This window comes from Ailuropoda melanoleuca, chromosome 9 (assembly GCF_002007445.2).
Source record: "Ailuropoda melanoleuca isolate Jingjing chromosome 9, ASM200744v2, whole genome shotgun sequence".
Lineage (NCBI taxonomy): Eukaryota > Metazoa > Chordata > Mammalia > Carnivora > Ursidae > Ailuropoda > Ailuropoda melanoleuca.
The window spans coordinates 41,258,665-41,280,229 of NC_048226.1; the positions used below are offsets into that span (position 1 = coordinate 41,258,665).

Consider the following 21,565-nt stretch of genomic DNA (forward strand, 5'->3'; position numbering starts at 1 on the left):
TTCTCTTTTAGATGGCTGGCATGGAAGTTGGGAAAAAGATTTTTGCTATTAATGGTGACCTAGTTTTTATGAGACCTTTCAATGAAGTGGATTCCTTCCTGAAATCATGCTTAAACAGCAGAAAGCCTCTGAGAGTTCTTGTGAGCACAAAACCAAGGGAGTAAGTTGTATGATTTATGTGGGATTTAAAAAAAAATTATACATAGGTGAATAAAATAGAAAAGTTAACTAGGTACATGTCTAGAATTAAATATCTCATTGCTTGGGATATTTATACCTTATTACCAAGATCACTAATACTGGTCTTTAAATGATGGGAAAAACTGCATCTCTCATGATGCTAATGCTTGCTTCTCAAATCAGGTAGTTTCAGCAGAAATAATACTTTCTTTTTGCTCCCCAAATTTTCCTGGTCTAGGTTGGGTTGAGTCTGATCATAAGTAAAGAAAACTGGTACAATACTTGATAATATAGAATTGCACTCCCCATGTTTAATTTTAAGAATTTCAGGTCTATGAGTTGGTTAGATATTAGGTTTATAATTAAACATTTATAAGAAATGGGAGCACAACTGGGTGAAATACACTCGCATGCTTGCTTGTACTGAGTGATATGTCAGTTCTTTAAAAAAAATGTCTATCTGTTTACCTTCCTGTAATTAGAAAAAACCTCTTGTTTATTATACCCCATTTAGAGAGTATAGATTTTTCTGAATGAAGACATGTTTCTTATAATCATATCATCCATAAATAGCCATTACTTTTTTGAAATTCAGTGACAGTTGATATTTCGAAGTACTGATACAGATTTACATAACCCTGTATTTATAAAATGGGATCGTGCATTATAATCTGTTTTTTTAATTTAATAAGATATAATGGATACACTTGGAAGACATTGGCTTTTCTTCTGCAAATCATTGATGGTCTAGTGTTCCTGTTTCACTTTCCATGATTTGTTTAGCCAATAAATCAATCAGTATAATGCATATAAAGTGCTTAGTGTAATGTCTTTTTTTTTTTTTAAGATTTTATTTATTTATTTGACAGAGATAGAGACAGCCAGCGAGAGAGGGAACACAAGCAGGGGGAGTGGGAGAGGAAGAAGCAGGCTCATAGCAGAGCAGCCTGATGTGGGGCTCGATCCCATAACGCCGGGATCACGCCCTGAGCCGAAGGCAGACGCTTAACCGCTGTGCCACCCAGGCGCCCCTAGTGTAATGTCTTAATGTACTATGATATATCAAAATTACTGTTTAAAGTTTAATTGTATCATTTATTAATGGCAATAAGAAACTTTATTCATTTTAAGGTAAATGAAGGCTCAAAACGAAACGTTTTAAAAACAGAAGGTTTCTTTTAACTGTTTATGAAAATATTCTCAGTATATATAGCGTAGTATTCTTCCATGCCTTAATATATATATTCAGCAAGGCTAGAATATATGTGCTGCGAAGCGAGCATGCAGTGTAATGAGCTAGATTCTACAGCGTTAAGTCATCAAGGTCGATGCTAAAACGTACCAAGGAAAGAGTGAGTGTGACTCATTAAAATTACTCATTTAAGAAGACTTTGGGCCAGAGGGCAGAGAATAACCATAACAATGTCTTCTCTCTAAACCTAATTTTGATCTCTTACTCCGCCTTTACCCAACCCTGTCTAAGGTAAGGCTCACCTAGTTGCCTACCTCTGGACCCTTTGAGGACACTTAAAAGGAAAAGGGCAGACTGGAAAGGAATAAGGGAGTAATAGTCCAGATCAATCATTAGTAAACATAAAGGTCCTCACCATGGCCCCATGGCCCCCTGAGTCAACCTTGCAACTACTGATTCCCTGATCATAGACATTTCAACAGATGGATCACTCTCGAGTCCTCAACTTTAAATAGATAGGGGCAAATCTTCAGTTCTAGAACTAACTGTTAGATGAGCAGCATTAGAACCTGTGTCCTCTGGCTCTTCCTTCAGTGTTTGTCAGAATCTGGAATCCGATATATCTGGTCCAGGTTCAGGCTTCTCTTCCACCATTTGCTAGCTAATTGTGTTGCTTCAGCATAAAGTATGGAGATGATAAGTGTCTATGTCATGGAGCTGCTAACGTTAAATAAATTTAGGTTTGTAAAGAACTTAGTGACTTGTTCAGCACATAGTGTGTATTCCAGTGATGTTATCTGTGACGCTTGTCTATTCTCTTATTTTATTTTTTTCATTGTTTCTTTATTATATCAGGGACATATTTTATATTGTATTTTAAAACTCTTTTGAGGATAGAGTACTCATTTTTCATCTTTTACTTTTAATTTGCTTGAAATCTATGGCCTTTCCTTTATGTCCTTATTCTAACGTATGATTCCTATAAATCATTCTCTCATATTTTCTTACAATCCCCACTTATACTTGATGTAGTGTCTTGTCAGTGGGGGAGGGGAAAGCGAAAATATGAGTAGTAAATCCCACTGAAGTTTTCTTTTGAATCTAGCTGTATTTTTCACTTGATAGCATCAAAGAATTTTTCAAAAGGTTTTGTAGCAGATTATTTAGTGCACTTACTTTCTATAAGAAATAGAGTGTTCCTTTTGTAGAAATTTAATTGTTCATTTAATAGACAATATAGTGGTCCCAGCGGGGAAACATGTTTTCCAAAGATCATTTTATGAAGAGGGCCCTAGTATTACGAACAAAATGCATCTCATGGTGTTTTGTACGAAAGTTTTAAAGAAATATATAATAATCTTCTTGAAGATTAGAGTAAGGTCAACCTTCCCTAGCAATATTAGAGGATAGAAGACCTTGCTCAGAAACAACCGAGAGGCTGCTATGAATTCCTCCCAATCCAAAAGCAACAATAACTCACCACGGCCTGAAAGCTTGGTTATTTCAGCAAACGTGAACTCCAGTCATAATACAAAGAAGTATGAGCTACTCCTGTTTTTTTGTTTCATGCTCAGAAAATGTATTTATACCCTTTTCTTTTTCTTGGCTATCTTCCATTTTCAGGTGTCTTTTTTTTTTTGGACAGACACTAGTAATAAGGTGCTATTGAAAGCGAGCAAATACAGACTTCTACACCAAAAAGTATATAATTAAGGATAAAGGATAAATTCCTTCTGTGACTTCTACTCCACCAATGTGTAGATTACTTCTTAGTGTATGACCTAATTCATAATACTACTTGCAAGTTTCCCTAAAACAGACAATTGACATTTCTCTCACCCAATGCTGGAATGCCTGCCTCTGTTATATTTCAGATCGCAGCGCCAGCTTCTGCTGTCAGGCACAAATGCTGTATAGGGCTTTCTCACGTGTTCTAGGCACAGCATTGCTCAAACTGCTCCAGCAGCTTTTTTAATAAACTGTAAGTAAGTGCTACTGTACCTAACTTCAGACTCTGTCTAATGTGCCCTTGAAGTGCTGCTGACATTTATTTCATGATTAATTCATCATCTTTTGGAAAACACTTTCGTTTCCTGGGCATCTAGGGCTATCCATCAAAATTTATTGCACTGTATTCGTTTGTCTTTGCTCTGTGCTGCAATTTATGATACTCATTTGTATTGTTATGATGTTCCGCCTTATCTCATGTTCTCTGCTTTTCACGGTTGCTCTCTGATCTCTGGCTTCCGTCTGTGGAGTGGCTCACTTCTTAGTGCCAAACTGGACATCCCTCACCGGTGTGTCTAACAGCGGCTCACTCAGGCTCTCTTTTCCTTCATCTTCTTTTCCACGTGGCTTCCTTGAAAATACTTCTTTTCTTATTCAGGTTTTCCTTTTGATGTATTATTCTTTCAAAATTTCACTGAATATAAATACTAAAGTTAATCACATTCTTAAATTATTTTGATGTAATGTTTGACAGATCTGTTCTTTATAACAAGCTTTCCATTGTTGTTCTTTGATGAAGTTCTCAACAGGTAGAATATATTAACTCTGTATTTCTTGTATTACTTTTAACAAAGACATTTCAACAAAGAAATTTCACAGTGCGCTGTCTTCTTTGTAACAGTAAGCTGAGGGGTTGGGCACCAGGGTGGCTCAGTTGGTTAAACGGTTGACTCTTGATTTTAACTCAGGCCATGAATGCAGGTCGTGAGATGTAGCCCCGAGCCTGGCTCCAAGCTCAGAGAGTCTGCTTGAGGATTCTCTCCTTCTCCCTCTGCCCCAACCTTGCTCACGCACTTGTTCTCTCTCTTTCTTTTAAAATTAATCAACAAATATTTTTTTTAAAAAAACCCACCCAGTAAACTAAGGAGAGAAGCTTCCATTTTATTGAAGTGCCTACACAATTCATAGCATGATGTAAGGCAGTTGACCAAAGATTCCTCTTTTAATCTCCCCTGACACCCTGCAAGTAAGTTTTAACATCGTCTTTCTGTGGAAACTTGGAAACTCAAGCTCAGAGAAGTTAAGGAATTCATGCAAGTCATTCAACTATCAAGTGACTAAATGAGGATCCAGAACTAGTTTTGTCTGATCCCAGAGCCTGTTCCTTATTCAGCATATACCATGCACTAGCCGTGCTCAATTGAGGAAGTCTGTCATGCATGCCTTCTGGGTGCCCTTGTGAGGGCACACACCCTGTTTGCTTCCTGTTTCTAGTCCAGTCAGTGTCTTTTACACAGTAGACTCTCAACACCTATTTATGGAAAGAATGAATAAAAGTGTGGACACTATTGTTTTAACCAACTGCAGCTTTGTAAAGTCATCTTGTCATCTTACCCTATTTTCTGACTGATTTTAGGACAGTGAAAATACCAGATTCAGCTGAGGGACTTGGATTCCAGATCCGAGGATATGGCCCATCGGTTGTCCATGCAGTAGGAAGAGGTGAGAAATTCATCCTGCATGGTAAACAGCTTTTCAGCATGTTTGAATACTGCTTGCTGAACAAGAATATATTCAAAATGTGCATGGTGGTATTGTCATGAATTTTCTCAAGCATATTTTTACTAATATATTAGCTCAATGGCAGTACATTCCTATAACAATATTTTTTAAAAAGCTCTTAAAAATTGTAAGGCAGATTTATCACTGTTAAAAACTGATGACATGGATGGAACTAGAGGGCATTATGCTAAGCTAAGTCAGTCAGTTAGAGAACAATAAATACCATATGATTTCACTCATATGTGGAATTTAAGAAACAAAACAGATGAACATAGGGGAAGGGAAGAAAAAATAAAATAGCATGAAAACAGAGAGGAAGACATACCATAAGAGACTCTTAACTCTAGGGGAAAAAATGAGGGCTGCTGGAGCTCTGGGAGGTGGGTGGAGGAATGGGATAACTGGGTGATGGGCATTAGGGAGAGCACGTGATGTAATGAGAAATGGGTGTTATATGCAACTGATGAATCACTAAGTTCTAGCTCTGAAACAAATAATACACTATATGTTAATTAAATTGAATTTAAATAAGAAATTTAAAAAAACTGATGAGAGAATGATGCCTCCCAATCTCATTTTTTTGCATGTTTCAGTTTAGCCAAAGGATGTAACAATTTTAAGGTTGTCTATTTGTATTTTTCTCTGGTGGCGAATGACTACATTTTTGTCAGGAACTCAAAGATGTAAGTTTTCAGGTTTAAGAATTATCTGTGTGCTTTATAACCTGTTGCTATATGATTACTTCAAGTATTTCTATAAATGAAGCATTTCATAAACCATAAAATGCATTTTAAATTAAATAATAACATATTTATATGTTATGCTTTTTTGTTTGATAGCTAAATAAACCATTGATATCTCTTGTTATATGTATTTTAAATTTTATATTATACTAACACTAGTAATAATTTAAGGGAATGAGTGTTAGATCACACATAGTATATAACTTGCTGCTATAGAGAGAAATGTCATTATAAGCAAAGAGGCCATGTGTTTATCTTAACAAGAGACTTACATGTTCTTCATTACTAAGAAACATAAAATGTAAAGTATCTTAATATGATCACCCAAATATTAGTCTGGAAAATTCTGAGAGGGCATTACTATCAGAATCAAATATATCAAGAACATACTAGCTAGACCTTTATTAGATTATAAAATTGCCTTCATTAGAGTATATATGACAAAATGAATCTTATTTCAAAAACTTGTCCTTTTGCTCAGATGTTTAAAACATATAGACTAATAGACATTTAAAACCTTTCCAATAACTCATTAATACTATATAACTGAAATGGGATATATTTCATACTGAAAGGGGATAGTCGATACATCCAACATCTTCATTTTCACTAAACAGAAAAGAGTAAGTCGCATTATCAGTATTGTAAAATAACCGAAAAACTGAGTGAATCACGTTGTGCTTCTGTCCTATTACGGTGTCATTTAAAGAGCCGGGTTCTGTCTTTGGAACGTAGTTGTAGGGTAGGCCCAAATCTGGTTCCCAAGCTCTTTGCTTCTGAAGAGTAAAAGAAAGAAATGCTGAGGTGCTTTTCCTTTCAGATGTATATTAAATAAAAAGATACCGTTCTGTGGTTTCTTTTTGCACTGTAATTGTGCTATAAGAAAGGAAAACTTCTTTCCCTTTTTATTCCTCAGTCCCTTCCCATGGCCACATACTAGAATATATCTATAACTGAAATTTCACCTTTGGAATCTAAAATTCTAATATGCTAATTTCTTACTGTAGTCTCATCACAGTGATATTCTCAGCTTGTTAATTTTTTATTTTTTTATTTTTTTTGTTTTTTTAAATTCATTTGGGACCTCCAGGTTCTGGTTCCTTCTCTTTTTCCCCTGAAGACTCCCTTTCTTAGCCAGCCTTATCCCCATGGTAGGTAGCCTCAGTCATTCTTGCCAGCATCACCAAGGTTCTCTTGTCCTTATCCTTCAGGTGCACCACGTCACCTCTTTTTAGCCTTGGATCAACTTAACCATAATTTTTGCTTTTTCTCCTGAGTAAGTAGGAAAAAAACTATCATAGATGTGTAATTAGTGTCATCCCAGTTCACTGTCCTTTTACTGGGCCCGTCTAACTACTCAGCAATCTTTTCATGTCTCTGATCACCTCCCTCTTTTTTTCCTCATAATTCCCTCCAGTCTCCCAAGATGAACTTCCTTTTTCACCTCACAGACAAATTCAGGGTCCTAGGTATGAAACCCTCAGAGTCTCACACCTTTTTTTTTTTTAAAGATTTTATTTATTTATTTGACAGATAGACAGCGAGAGAGGGAACACAAGCAGGGGGAGTGGGAGAGGCAGACGCAGGCTCCCAGCAGAGGAGGGAGCCCGATGCAGGGCTCAATCCCAAGATTCTGGGATCAGGCCCTGAGCTGAAGGCAGACTCTTAATGACTGAGCCACCCAGGTGCCCCTCCCACACCTTTTTCTTCACATCCACACCTTTTGCTGGCTCTAACACCATCACCAGCTTTCTCCCACCCTAGAGGAAGAGGCCTTTTTTTCCTTTTTAGAGTTCAAGGTGAATTTCTCTGTAAGTGTTCTAGATGTCATCCCTTTGGATACCTTCTCTGGAGTGTTAACGCTGTCAGGTATCCCCTTCCAGAATTGCAGCCTTTTTTCTTCACTGGATTATTGTAGTACAGGCTGTGAACATGCTCGTTTCTTTCCCAATGAAACAAACAGAGAAACAAAATGATCTTAAACTAGAACAGCAAACACAGAACCCTTCCCTTTTCCTTGTTTTCCCATGTAGAGCCTTGCTACTCAAAACGTGATCCATGGACATATAGCCTTGGCATTGCCTGGGATCTGGTTAGAAAAGCAGTATCTTAGGACCCACCCAGGATATATCGACTCAGAATCTACATTTCAACGAGATCCTCAGATGAGTCGTAAGCACATCCAAGATTGATAAGCTCAGCTCTAGAATAGTGCTGTAATAACTTTTATTTTGTCATGACCAAACTTCCTGAGATGCTGTCTGTATTTTCAGCTGCACTTCTTCGCTTCCTATTCAAGTTTTAGGCCAGTGCCAGAAATATCTCTCCCCATCTCCCACCCATGTCTCCAGAGTCTGTCTTATAAGAGTTATCATGGACTTGATTGGAAAGTACTATGGACATTGATAACATTTCTATTAATTGGGCTTTCTCTGGCATTTGTTTAAACTGACTACTCCTGTTTGCTGAAAACATTCATCTCCTGATTTCTGAGATGGCACTTTTCAGAGATTTCTCCTGCCCCTCCCTTCATTTATCGACCCCATAACTGTTGGTTCCCTCTTCTCTCTTGTTTCTCTTCTTGCCTTCTTGTTCTCTGTGAGAAATCTTATTGATCCTCTTGCTGGAGATTTTTAAATATCTGTCTCCAGCTCAGACCTCAGCATTATCTCTAATTGAACTTCCCATCTATTCTCTGAACTTGCTTTGCTTTCTGTATTCTCTTTATTTAAATGACTATCTACTCAGCCACTGAGTCCAAAGGCGGAGGAGTGATCCTTGGGGACTGTAGCCTCTTCACAAACTCTGTCATCAAACATCAAATACCTGATCTCATTTTTCCCTTTTGTAACAAATGCGACTTTAGTTCTAGCCCAGAAACCTGCAGTAGATCCTTGCTGTGATTTTGATTTTTGGCTTAAACTCCAATGATCCATCCTCTGTTTTGGGGGGGTCATGTCACTTGTCTGCTTAAAATTCTTAAGTGCTTTCTCTCATGCATATATAGTAAGGTTAAGGTCTTAAGACTTCACATAAAGTATGCAAGGACTCCACAACCTGGCTCTGCTTAGCTCTCCAGGATCTTCACCCACCACTCCCATTTTAAGCTCTCACCAACTGCTCACATGCTCCCAGATGTCCAGGTTATTTCTTCACTCAGTGCCTTTTTTCAGGCTATTCTTGATATGGGGAGTGTCCCTTTTCCCTCCAAGACCTACTTCAGTCCAGAAAAACCACTTAGCATTTCTTTCTGTTTTTTTTAAAGATTTTATTTATTTATTTGACAGAGATAGAGACAGCCAGTGAGAGAGGGAACACAAGCAGGGGGAGTGGGGGAGGAAGAAGCAGGCTCATAGCTGAGGAGCCTGATGCAGGGCTCGATCCCATAACGCTGGGATCATGCCCTGAGCCGAAGGCAGACGCTTAACGACTGAGCCACCCAGGCGCCCCACCACTTCGTATTTCTGGGAGTGAATTTTAGTGAGACAAATATGTATATACTGTCTTCTTGAATATAAATTATGTTCTCTAAGATGTTTAATAATTCCTTCATGGGAGAAATTGCTTACAAAGGAAGGCTCTTCTAACATAATCTTTATAATTGCTTATATTATTATATTCATTGTATTTATTAATGGTGCTATGTAAATGTTGATTTGCTCAGAATATCAAATAATAATGACTGAACGTTTCTGAAAATCTTAACTCACTAATAGGATATTTCACTTGCATATTTAATTCTATATCTGTGCAAATAAATGATGGACAGTTGATGTTATCTGATTAATTTTATTCTCCACCAATTCTGTGGTTCCTGACCCTTTGTAGATATCCTGAGCACTTATTTTACCTAGCAAATCCAGTCTGCTTGTAGTTGGTAATTGACTTGATTTTTTTTCCTTAAGAATTTCTTTTAACTGTTTGCATTTAAAAAAATGAAACTGATTATAGAATTGATGAATCATTATGTTGTACACCTGAAACTAATATAATGCTGTATGTTAATTATATTTGAATATAAAAAGTAAATTAAAAAAGAATAAGACTGAAATTTACAAGCTATTGTAAATTTCAAAAAAAAATGTCCTTGTAATAAATGTTCCTAAGGAAAACAAATGATAGTGAATACTATTTTAATATTTAGAGATTTTATAGACTAAAGAAAGATAAATAAGGCATACATTTCTGGCTTTCCATTTTGCCATTATATATGCATATGTAGAAAATTAAGACTGACTAGACATTTGAGAAGGAAAATAACTGATTAGCATTATAAAGGTCACTTTACAATATCCCTTCAAACTCATTCTTAGGAAGATGGGAGCATATTCTGTTAATCACAGTTTGAATGGCCAGATGAAAAGTAGAAAAATGTTGAGAGGGCATTGCTATCAGGACCAAATCTATCAAGAACATACTAGCTAGATCTCTGTTATATTTTAAAATTGCTTTCCTTGTTGCATATGTGATAAAAATGAATCTCATTCCTCAAATTTTTGGCAATTTTCTCATTTGTATTTGAAGGAACTGTGGCTGCAGCGGCTGGTCTTCACCCTGGGCAGTGTATTATCAAAGTAAATGGAATCAATGTGAGCAAAGAGACCCATGCAAGTGTTATTGCACACGTTACAGCCTGCAGGAAATACAGAAGACCAATGAAGGTAAATTGTCCTGCAGCTTACCCAGATCTCATTGCAAACTTGCATAGAAAGTCTAGAGGACAACACAAGATAGTGCCAGGGATGTCTGCGGTTTCTACTTCTAGGTTCACATTTAAGCAAGACATTGTAAATCTCATGATGATTGTTTTATCTGCATAATTATTTATAATCAATTATGCTTAAATGATTGCAGCTTATTGTTACAGTATTATCACCGGTTTAAAAAGTGCTCTGGGTATTTTCATTTGCATTGTGATATGAGTTTTCAAAGACCTAACTGTTTACCAAATTGAAATCCAAAGGTTTGAATTGTTTTCTGGACCCTTGCAAATGCTTTAGGATATATAGTGGTCATTGTGTGTCTGCGTGGGTTTTATAGGGTCTGTGATTGAGTTTTGGATATATTTATTTAAGTAACTGGATTTAAAAGAAAATACCAAAATGTACTTGTCATTACTTAAAATTCTGTGCATTATCCTCTGATTTAATTTCAAGTGTTGTAGAAAAATAAAATGAGAATCCTAATTTATAAGCAAAGCTTAGCCCATGAGGTACAAATGAATATTGGGCTATAGGGGAAAATTCTCTCAAATTAATCAACTAAATGTAAAAGGAACTTTAGAGGAGAGGCTTTGTATTTGTTCCTTCATGCATAGCCACGTACTCTTCTGGATTTGAGAATATATATGACTTTATGTCCAAACCAGAGAGAGGAGTGGTTATTTTCTCATAGGCCTGGACTGACATCCTGCAAAATACTGAACCTACAAGAAAATAGCTCATCAATTTTGCTTATTGAGAAGGTCAGACTAGCAAAGCAAATTGGAATTCATGCATAGATTCATAGGTTATTTGGGTTGCTAATGGTTTAATAAATATTTATTGAACTGTATTATTGAATGAGTTTTTTAAAAAGACACGTCTGAAATGATCAAACCTTTTCCCTTTAATTGGAATTTTGGTAAATAGCCAAATTGATTTGAATTTCATTTCTTTTCATTTTCCTTGACTGCCTTCTTAGAGAGGAGTTGGTTAGTGAAATGATTAAGAAAAGCAATAAATAGGGACTCTTGGTGGCTCAGTCGGTTATATGTCTGCCTTCGGCTCAGGTCATGATCCAAGGCTCCTCAGATGAGTCCAGCATTGGACTCCCTGCTCAGTGGGGAGCCTGCTTTTCCCTCTCCCTCTGCCCCTCCCCCTGCTTGTGCTCTCTGCCTGTCAAATATAAATAGATCTTTTTAAAAATTTAAATTCTTTTAGCCCACATATAGTACATATTAGTCTCAGATGTAGTGTTCAACAATTTATCAGTTGCATATAACACCCAAATAAAAAAATCTTTAAAAAAAAAAAAGAAAAGCAAAAAATAGAAAAAAATCACTAAGTGAGTAACCTGTTCTATCACATATCCATTGCCACAAAGCAGACTGTCCCAAAACTTAGTGGCTTAAAACAACAGTGACTGATTATTTCTCTTGATTCTGCGGGCAGGCACTGATGTGGCAAAGTTGTGCTGGGACCGCCTGGGCTCTGCAACTACCCGCCCTCGTGTTCGCTCACTCCAGTTTCTCCACATGGCCTCCCTTTCCAGTCTAGCAGATTGTCCTTCCTGCACAGTGTCTACATTTGAAGAGGGGATAAAGCAATCAACTCTATTTATATCATCCCTTTGGAAAAATCAGATCCCATGACCAAGTCTTGGGTCAGTGCAGGGAAGGAGCTACACAGAGGTGTGGTTCCTTAGGGACCACAACAGGTTACCAAGGTGTATTTGAATGTTCAAATGTTAACTCACATTTTAATGATGGATAACAATATAATAATCAAACACAATTGTGAATATAAGAGAAAAATGGATAATGTAAATTATATCACACTCTAGTAGTACAATTCAGTTTATCATCTGACCTAGGAAAGGTATAAACTTTAAAGTAAGGAATGCAGACCTGAAAGCATTTACTTGGTGGCCACTTCCTCTTTCTCATTTATCTAAATAAGCCTGCAACTGCTATTTTAATTAAAATATAGGATGATTTATGATATGGAAGGATTAAAAAATAGTTACATCACTTGGGAACCCAATGAAATGAAAGATGTTCTTCAAATTTTTGTTTTGGTTTGATTCAAAAAAGCATTAATTGTATTAAATATATGTGTCAGGAGAGCATTTAAGTGATTTGTATAGTGATAGATGACTGATTCTTCAGAAAACTGTCCTTCTGGCATTTATTTATTTAAAAATGTAATTTATAATTTAAGATATACTTGAGGCATTTAAGTAAGACACTTGGGAAATACAGCCTATATACTTGAGGCATTTAAGTAAGACACTTGGGAAATACAGCCTATTTAAAAACATCTTTGGAAGATAAAATTTCAAGCTTAAAAAAAGTCAATTTGCTAAATAATATAATTGCCATTGACTTTTTATTAGTTTCTGATGTTGATTTTCTTTCTCTCTCAAATTGTATTATCTTTAAATAAACTAGAAGAATAAATAAGATTGTCAACTCTCCTAAAGCAGGTTTGTGAAATGGATATGCCTTTTTAGAAGCATTAATACCTCTGAGGTTTCTTTCCCTCTCCTCATTCCAGCAAGATTCCATACAGTGGGTTTATAATAGCATTGAGAGCGCTCAAGAAGACCTTCAAAAGTCTAACTCCAAACCCCCCGGAGATGAAGTTGGGGATGCTTTTGACTGCAAAGTAGAAGGTGGGTTCCTTCTTTTTCTCCTCATTTGCTTATTATTGTAGTATTCTTTTTCAGTGTGCCTGTGCCTAGTCCCAATTATTGAAAATCTTGTGTGCTCAAACCACTTTCTTCAATCATTACCACCAAATAGACGTTATGTCAAGTATGTAAGGAGTAATAGCTAGTCACTAACATGTCATAGCTACTACGCTTTGTTAGGCACTTTAAGTGTTTTACATGGGTTATCTCATAAAGTCATCAAAAAGGAAATCCCTCAATAGTGTTTTTGTCATCATCCTTATTTTATGAAAGAAGAAATTAAGGCTTATTAGCTTAAGGGATTTGCCCAAGTCAGTAAATGGTAGAATGTGGGTTCAAACCCAAGTTATAATGTGTTTCCTTGTTTTGAGTTTAAATGTTGTGTAGACTTCCTAATACAATGTGGTTCACAGCCCAGCAGCTGCAGTATCACCTGGAGAGCAGCAGAATCTCAGCCCCACCCCAGACCTGTTGAAACAGGGTCTCCATTTTAACAAGATCTGATCTGTTTGTGCACTAACATTTGAAGGCCAAGTTTAGAAAGTCTGTAGTCCCTTTGAAAATACTTCCTTGATTCAAGTAACCTTTACTGTATTCTAACATTAATTGTAATGAAAGAGACAAACTAATAATGTAAAAATGAGAGAAAGAGTGCTTTTGATAAGGACTCATATCATTTCCGTTTCCTTAGTGAGGCAACCAGCAGATTGCTGTATTCAGTGGCTTCTTCACCAAGGGTAAAGGGACGAAGGCAATTAACTTTTGTTTGCATTTGACAAATACCTTGAATTATTGTTTCAACACTTTTTCACAGAAGTTCTTGAACCCTCTCTTAACTTTTTTCTGGTATCTTTCCATTTGTATTATTATTGGATAACTCTGGATATTTTTATTGTACTAGTAGTTTCCCCCAGACCAGCACAGTTACATAATCCCCTGTACACACTGATCATAAGTGGGGACATTCAGCAAAAGCTGTCTTCCCTCTGCTCCCAGAAGGCCACTGGGTAGGAGCCACTAAGCTCATAGACCATATTAGAAATATTTCGACCACACAGGAACACCAAGGTTGTTATGACATATCACCTTTCTTAATTATTTAAACTAGGACAATTCTCAGGACCTTACCTTGATGCCTTTATTCCTCATTTAGAGTTAGCTTTTTTTGTTTATTGTCATTAATGCTACAGTGAAATGAGATGCTCTGATAATTTATTCCTAGCTATTCTGGGACTCAATTATTTTAAGATAAACCATTATTCTGCTTTTGCCTATTTTACATTTACTGTTTCTGCCATTCTAGGACTTAATCGTTTTTAATTAACTAATACTCTACTTTTGCTAATTTAATATTAACTGTTAGGTTTCTCAGTTGTTTTCTGCTTGAGATTTTAGGTGTTTTTATGCCAGCTGACTGATTGTAGGCCAAAAACCGATAGGAAGACAGTCTAGATGAAAATGTTATTATAGCAAACAATGACAGATTTTCTCAATGCGCTATCTGCAGAAGATGCTGTTTGGGAAAATTCATGCATTCTGTCTGCGGAGAAAATAATTATTGCATCTCCTTTCTGCTTCTTCAGAATGGCTTTATATGTTTTTTCTGCTTTGAACAAATATTCATTTGATGTTTGAGGCAGTTTTAGGAGTCCTGACTTCAAGTCATGCATGCTTCTAATAAAAAAAATATAAAATTGTATGTATAATGTTTATAATGGTATAAATAGACATACATATGGTCCTTAGATCAAAATGGATGTGCAAAGACTAGTCATGTTAGAGTGGTGAGATTTGGATCACTTGAACATGTTTTTTTAGGTGTTCTTGTTTTTAAAAATGTTAACGAGAACATCAGATTTAGCCATCCTTTAAAGAAATCTTTAAAAATTATTCGGAGAGACTCAAATTCTTTGAAGAGACTATCAAACCCTTCCTGAATTTGCTGAATTAAATCTGTCTTTGTTCCAGAGGTAATTGACAAGTTTAACACCATGGCCATCATCGATGGGAAGAAAGAGCACGTGAGTCTGACAGTAGATAACGTGCACCTGGAATATGGTGTCGTGTATGAGTATGACAGCACAGCTGGGATAAAGTGCAACGTGGTGGAGAAGATGATCGAGCCCAAAGGTTTCTTCAGTCTCACTGCCAAGGTATGAGTGATCCCGGGGAAATAAGGGATTTTGTTCTAAATAAAGTCACTGATGCCCTCCCCCCAACTCCACTTTGAATAGCTGTATACACTTCAGCTGTCAGCTCATTCAACTTTCTCTTCTTTTTTTCCCCCCATTACTCGGTGTGCGTACAACCTTCCTTTTTATTGATCTCTTTTGGAGTACAGAGTAAAGTTAGATGGGACTCTTGCCCAGGCAAATGTTAGTTGATTTGGCAAAGGCTTCTCTGCATTTAGTTAAGTTTGCTACATCTGTTGATGCAGTATCATGAATACCTTTCAGATGGTTTTCATGACAGGTGGTGCTTTTTTAAATGTAGATAATCCTCTGAAAAGTATTTGAAGTCATGAAATGTATTATAAGAAACTTCAAATTCTGCAAGTCTCATGTTTATTTCATAAAATTTCACAAAGCTTAGAGATCCATTTATGAATAGGCCCTCAGACATTTATGTAATTCTTAGTTGGGAAGGATATCACCCTTAGTCATTAGTCTAAACCAAGATAGAGAAGGAAGAAGGGAGTTTTCATCCAAATGGATAAAATGTAGTAAGTGAGAGGTGACCCTGTGCTTGCTTTTCATGATCCTTCCACTAGGTAAATCAAAACTCCTGTTGGACCCTCCCCAGGTCTAAGCTTTGTTATTTCATCTACTTTGCTATCACCCTATGAGGATTCAGGTATTACAAGTAAGAAATATGACATATAGCTTCACCACTTTTATTTTTTCATGTTAACCCTTGTTTCTTATATGAGTGGTTGAGATAGATTTAGCACTTATAGCCTGTATTTTTTTTAAATTTTAGTTGGAGAAAATACTATAGAAACCCAAATGCACTATTTCAAAAATTATTTTATGTTTTTGTTTTATATTCTTATATACTTATAAATACAAACTGTCTAAGTATTGTAAATATTTCCATTTTACACATGAAGAAAAGAAATTCAAAGACATTAAGAAATTTAACCAAGATCACATGGCTAATGATGAAGTGAGCTCTCCTATCCAGAGTAGCCATTAAACAAAAACTCACACTTTATATTCTGTAAGACAGAGAAGTAGAGATGGTGAGGGAGCTCAAATAAACATGGCATCTATACATGTATCCCTCATCCCATATTATAAAAATGTCAGATAAGGGTGTAATCAATCCTTGCAATCTTCAATCATCAGTATGACACATAATTAATTCAATTCATTGGAAATTCTCAGTGATCAACAGTGTGTATACACACACACACACACACAAAGTGCTGTCTTACAATGGATTCAAATAGCCAAAAGGACTTATTAATTGAACACATCATATGGATGCTTTTATCTGATGCTTTTATCAGATGGAGCTCAGACACTGTAACTATCGTTGATCTTACTTTAGCAAGAGAACTTATTTATTCATTTCATCAGCAGACCTTTGTTATATGCATTCTCTGTACTGGCCTCTGAGTAGAAAGTAAGGATGCCATTCTGTCAGTTTTCCTTAGTTTTTGTTGTTCTACCACCAAATTGAGAAAAAAAAATGTTCTGAGTGACTCTGACTAAAATATAGGCAATGTGTTACCACATCAGAGCATAGGGATTTATCCAGCAGGGAGTCTTTGAAGTCCACTCACTTCCCTCAGGCAACCTTTTATAGCTGGCAGAAGGCAGAACATGAGAGGCCAAACACACAAGTCTGTCACTTCACTGCAAGGGTTTTACTGAACTTAGAAATCCCAAGCAGCTCAGGGAAGTGTGCTGGGTAGAGTCACCCTGTGTTCTAGAATTGTGAAAATTTTATTTGGCTAATTTTGAAGGTTTTCTTTTCTTGTTCTCTCTCTCTCTCTCTCTGTTACTACAGATTCTTGAAGCCCTGGCTAAAAGTGATGATCATTTTGTACAAAATTGCACGAGCCTTAACTCTTTAAATGAAGTGATTCCTACTGACCTTCAGAGTAAATTCAGTGCCATTTGCAGTGAAAAAATTGAGCACATATGTCAGAGAATATCCAGTTATAAAAAGGTAAAAGCTTGATGTATAGTTCTGCATGTAATTATTATTTAAATTATTTAAATGTCCAATATAATTCAATTCTTGATATTTTCATTACTTATTTATGTACCATTTATTGACATAATAACATTTATATAACATTTTCGAGTTTTTTAAGTGCCTTTACATCCATTAACCGTATTTGACCTTTATAAATCTGAAAGCTAGGTCATTATTCCACACTTTCCACATATAACAACTGAGGTCTAAAGAATTAAATTACTTACAGGCAAAAGACAGATTTGGGATGTAAATCCAGGCCACCTAATTCATGAGTCAATAGTACTTTTCCTTTTCTCTCAACAGAGGGAATAGAACTCTCAATCAGAAAGTGAATGGAACACAGTCTGTTTGAAATTGATTGATTAGTACATTTATTTGACGTATTTTTTGAGCACATTTTATATGCCAAATGCAGTTCTTGATGCTAGGAATATGGCAGCAAAGGAGAGAAGATCTTTCCTCCCCGAGATACTTATTTGAGTGGGGGAAGCAGCAAAGAAGTAAATAAATTTTTACAGAGGCCCCAAAGCAAAAAAAAGCCAGAGTTGTGGGGTGGGATGTGGCTAGTCATAAGGTTGGAGGCTTAGGCATGGACCTGTGTGAAGAGCTGTGGAAGCTTTTTACCTTTTGGAAATTTGGGAGGAGTTTGGATTTTCTTCTCACATCAACAAGAAGCAATTGGAAGCTTTTAAACAAAAGAATGACTTCATCTGATTTAGGTTTTTAAAAGATGGTGCTGACTCCTTTATAGGAATGGATTGCAAGGAGCAAGAATGGAGACATAGCGATGAGGAGGAATTGTTGCAATAGTCCTAGTCAGCGATGATAGCTTGGCCTATGGTGAAGATGGGGGAGATAGAGAAAATTAGATGGATTTGAAGATATAATTTAAAGGTAGAATTAGTAGAAATCGATTTCCAAAATATATCCTTTAGTAAATTTATTTTTTTTCTATTTATACCAATAGGAAACTAGCTAATTAAATTATTTCCCTCAAAATGAGTTTGGTTGTTTAAAACTTGGTACAGCCATACTAGGCAATATGATTTATCTCAATTTATATGAATGTGAGTTAAGTGTGTATGTTTTATGCTCCTGTATATTAAGTAAAAGATAAGCCCATATGTGTTCAGATATGGCTGTAGGAGAATAGGGAAATGCAAGAATGAATACTTCAACATTGGTTACCTCAGGTAGAATGCAGACGAGGGGAAGAAGGATCACTATGTTTTTCTTTAAGACTTCCTAAAATGTTTAGCTTGTGAAGTTGAATATGTATTGCTATTTTAATTTTTTATAAGTCCATTCATATGAAGAAAAATGATACTCAAGATCACTGCTTAACTGTCACATCTGTTAATCCTCTTTCCGTCTTTGCTGAGGTCAGGTCACCTATTGGAGTTTGGGAAAGATGCCATGAATATGCTTTGTTGAAGCTGAAGGACAGAAGATTCTCTTTTTACTTCCCCCTTCTATGTAAGATAGGACAGTGCTTTGAAGTAAAATTTAAAAGGTCTAAACAAATGCAAATTAGTATTCCCCTTTGAGCACACTTTGAAAAGAGAATCATTCTACTTCAGAAATGGATTTGTATGAAGTATGATAGGAGTTCGGGCAGATTCTAGTTGTCATACTTGTCAGTGTGTGGGGGTCATTTCTCTTTCTTTTTCCATTCATACAAACAACAAAAGCAGTAGAGATAGCTTAAAGAAATATATATGAACAAAAGTAAACTATACAAGTAAAAACAAAACATTAGGATGAGGACATATTACGTAGGGTATTGATTCAGCTGCTGTAAGAAGGACCAAGATAACACAGACTTAAAACTGAAAGCTTATTTTTCACTCAAATGAAAGTTCAACCAGATGGGAGTTGCCCAAAAGTGGGGTGGGGCTTGATGATATTTTAGAGGCCCTTCTCTATTTTTGCTGTCTCTCCTAAGACATTGCCCTTTCCACAAGGTCAAAACTGACTCATCAGCAACATGTCTAAGTTATAGTTCCTCAGAAGAGAAAAGTAGAGAGTAAAGAGTTTCCCGTCAAGGGCATGACCTGGAAGTTGTACGCAGCGCTCCTGTTCACAACTGATTAGTCATTTAGTGAAAGCAGGCTGAGAAATGTTGCTTCAAACTGGCTATCCATGTGGCCAACTAAAACTCAAAGAGTTTTATTAATAAAAGGAAGAAAAAGAGAAAGGATAGTAGTGGAAAATTAACATTGCATTTATAGGTAAATTTATATTACAGCGGTGGTATAGACCACCAGGGGGAAAGGATGATAAGGTCAGCAAGTCCTAAGACTCTAGTTAGTTGCTAAAGTGGAATATTATATTTGACCTTCAGTTTCCTGATAACCAAGATAAAAAAAGAAACACAGTCTATTACATATTTATCAGCATCCCTGTGATTTATACATGTTTCTTAAGAGAAGCAAGGCTTTTCTTAGTCTGAGTTCCAAAAGAAATCTCTCACACTGAATTTCAAAGAGGCGACACCAGGAAATGTCAGGGCAGTGCCCGTAAACATGTCCCTGAAAAAGAGATAGCAATTTGTTTTATGTGGCAGACATTTTTAATACACTCTTTAATGAAAGCCAACGGCACGGGTCAGTAACTCAACTTCACGGAAGCAAGTTTGTTGCAGGATGGGGTGGGAAAAATAGGGAAATATTTACTAAATGCATACCTATTATGTTGTCAATAATTACTTGAGGATGGCTGCCCTCCCACACTTATGATCTGCATCATAAGAAAGGTCACAATACATGAAGTAATAATAATACTGACTACTTAACCTGCTGGGAGGTGCCACCATGACAGATTGAATGTGCTGGCACCCCATTCCCGGCTCCAGATGATGCTTCTCCCTGGAGTTATGTTGCACATACCAGTATATAGCAGTCTCCTACAGTGTTAGGCATTGCATAGATATTTTACAGTTTTCATATGTTGTATAATCTTAACACAGTGACATGAGACATCATCTATTTCATTGATGAAGTGATTGAAGCTCAGAGTGGTCAAGTAACTTGCCCAAAGGCACGCAGCAGGGCACAGCTGTGGAATTTGAACCTTGTTCCCTTCTATTGTAAATCAGGCTTTTGTTTGCTTACCTGCATTTGACACTATGCTGCACAGCATATGTATTGTTCAAATTCCACAGCGAAATTCCACTACACAGCTGAACAGCATGGGTCTGACTACAAGGGCAATGGCATGTCAGTAAAGGAGAAATCATTGTGGATGGAATAGGCAGCAACTGCTAGCTGGTGTAAATTGGAAAGATATGTCAAAGAGAAGAGAAGTAGAGGTGACACCCGAGTAAAGAGAGATCTCATAGGTGAAGGCAAAGACGCAGAAACGAGACTGATTTTATTGATGAAGAATTGGCATATTGCCTAGACTAGAAAGGAGGAGTCGAGTTGGATACCATTAAAAAGAAAACTGCTAAAATCTGATTTTTCTAGTGATATTTTAGAGTGGCATAATAATCAGATTTGTTTGTAAAAAGTGCAAGTCGGTGGTGACTTGGTGTCATGGAGAAGCATTGGGGGATGGAGAGAAAAGAACCAATTTTAAGCAGTGTGTAGGAGGTAGAATGCATACAGCTCTGTGACGGATTGGTTATGTTGGATGAAGACGGTGTTATACCTTGGTTTTTAACAAAAATATGGTCTGTGACCAACTGGAGAGTGTATGTTGGGGGTAGGATTAGAAGCAGAAGGGACAGGGTTTTCCCCCAAATGTTGGGGATTCTCAAAAACACCATCCTGGTGAGTAAAAAGTATCTTCCATTTTCTCGGAAGTAACTAAGAGCCTAGAAAGCTTTTCTAGCAGAGATGGACAGGCTAATGGTCAGTGATTTTAGATGATAAAAATAGTATCACTGAATGTGGAAAGCTCTTGTATGTACGTTCTTGTTTGAGCCTCGAAACAGCCATATGTCCTGAATACTCCTACCATCTGCTTCTTTCTCAGGGAGGTTAAGAATTTGCTTAAGGTCACTTAGCTGGGAAGTAGCAGACTACGTATCAGTCCTATGGCATGCCGTCTCACTTATTTTTTGTTTTTAATTTTAGAAATAATGAGAATCTTGTAGTCAACTAGGAGTTAAGCACTTTGAAATGTATCCTTTTCAGCATCCCCTATGTCATGACCGTACACATACTTAGAATAATTGACTATCTTTCTCACTAGATAGAGAAACGAGGTTAGCAGGAAAATATTTCAGGGATATTTTTTATTTGAACAAAATTCAAATAGAGAAGACAATCATGGCCTTACTAGGTTATGTAAGGTGAGCTCCATTTCTGCATCAAATGCATGTCCACAGAAACTA

General features: G+C 36.6%; 1 protein-coding gene across 2 annotated transcripts in view; it reads left to right on the top strand.

Moving 5' to 3' along the window:
- The window catches only part of PREX2 (phosphatidylinositol-3,4,5-trisphosphate dependent Rac exchange factor 2), a 299,061-nt gene that overhangs the window by 150,483 nt on the left and 127,013 nt on the right, over positions 1 to 21,565 (top strand). For both annotated transcript variants that reach the window (XM_034668152.1, XM_002925213.4), the window contains 6 exons: positions 12 to 160; positions 4,737 to 4,822; positions 10,150 to 10,286; positions 12,882 to 12,999; positions 14,986 to 15,170; positions 17,032 to 17,193. In XM_034668152.1, the coding sequence (XP_034524043.1) occupies positions 12 to 160; positions 4,737 to 4,822; positions 10,150 to 10,286; positions 12,882 to 12,999; positions 14,986 to 15,170; positions 17,032 to 17,193 (837 nt within the window). The remainder of the gene's footprint in view (positions 1 to 11; positions 161 to 4,736; positions 4,823 to 10,149; positions 10,287 to 12,881; positions 13,000 to 14,985; positions 15,171 to 17,031; positions 17,194 to 21,565) is intronic.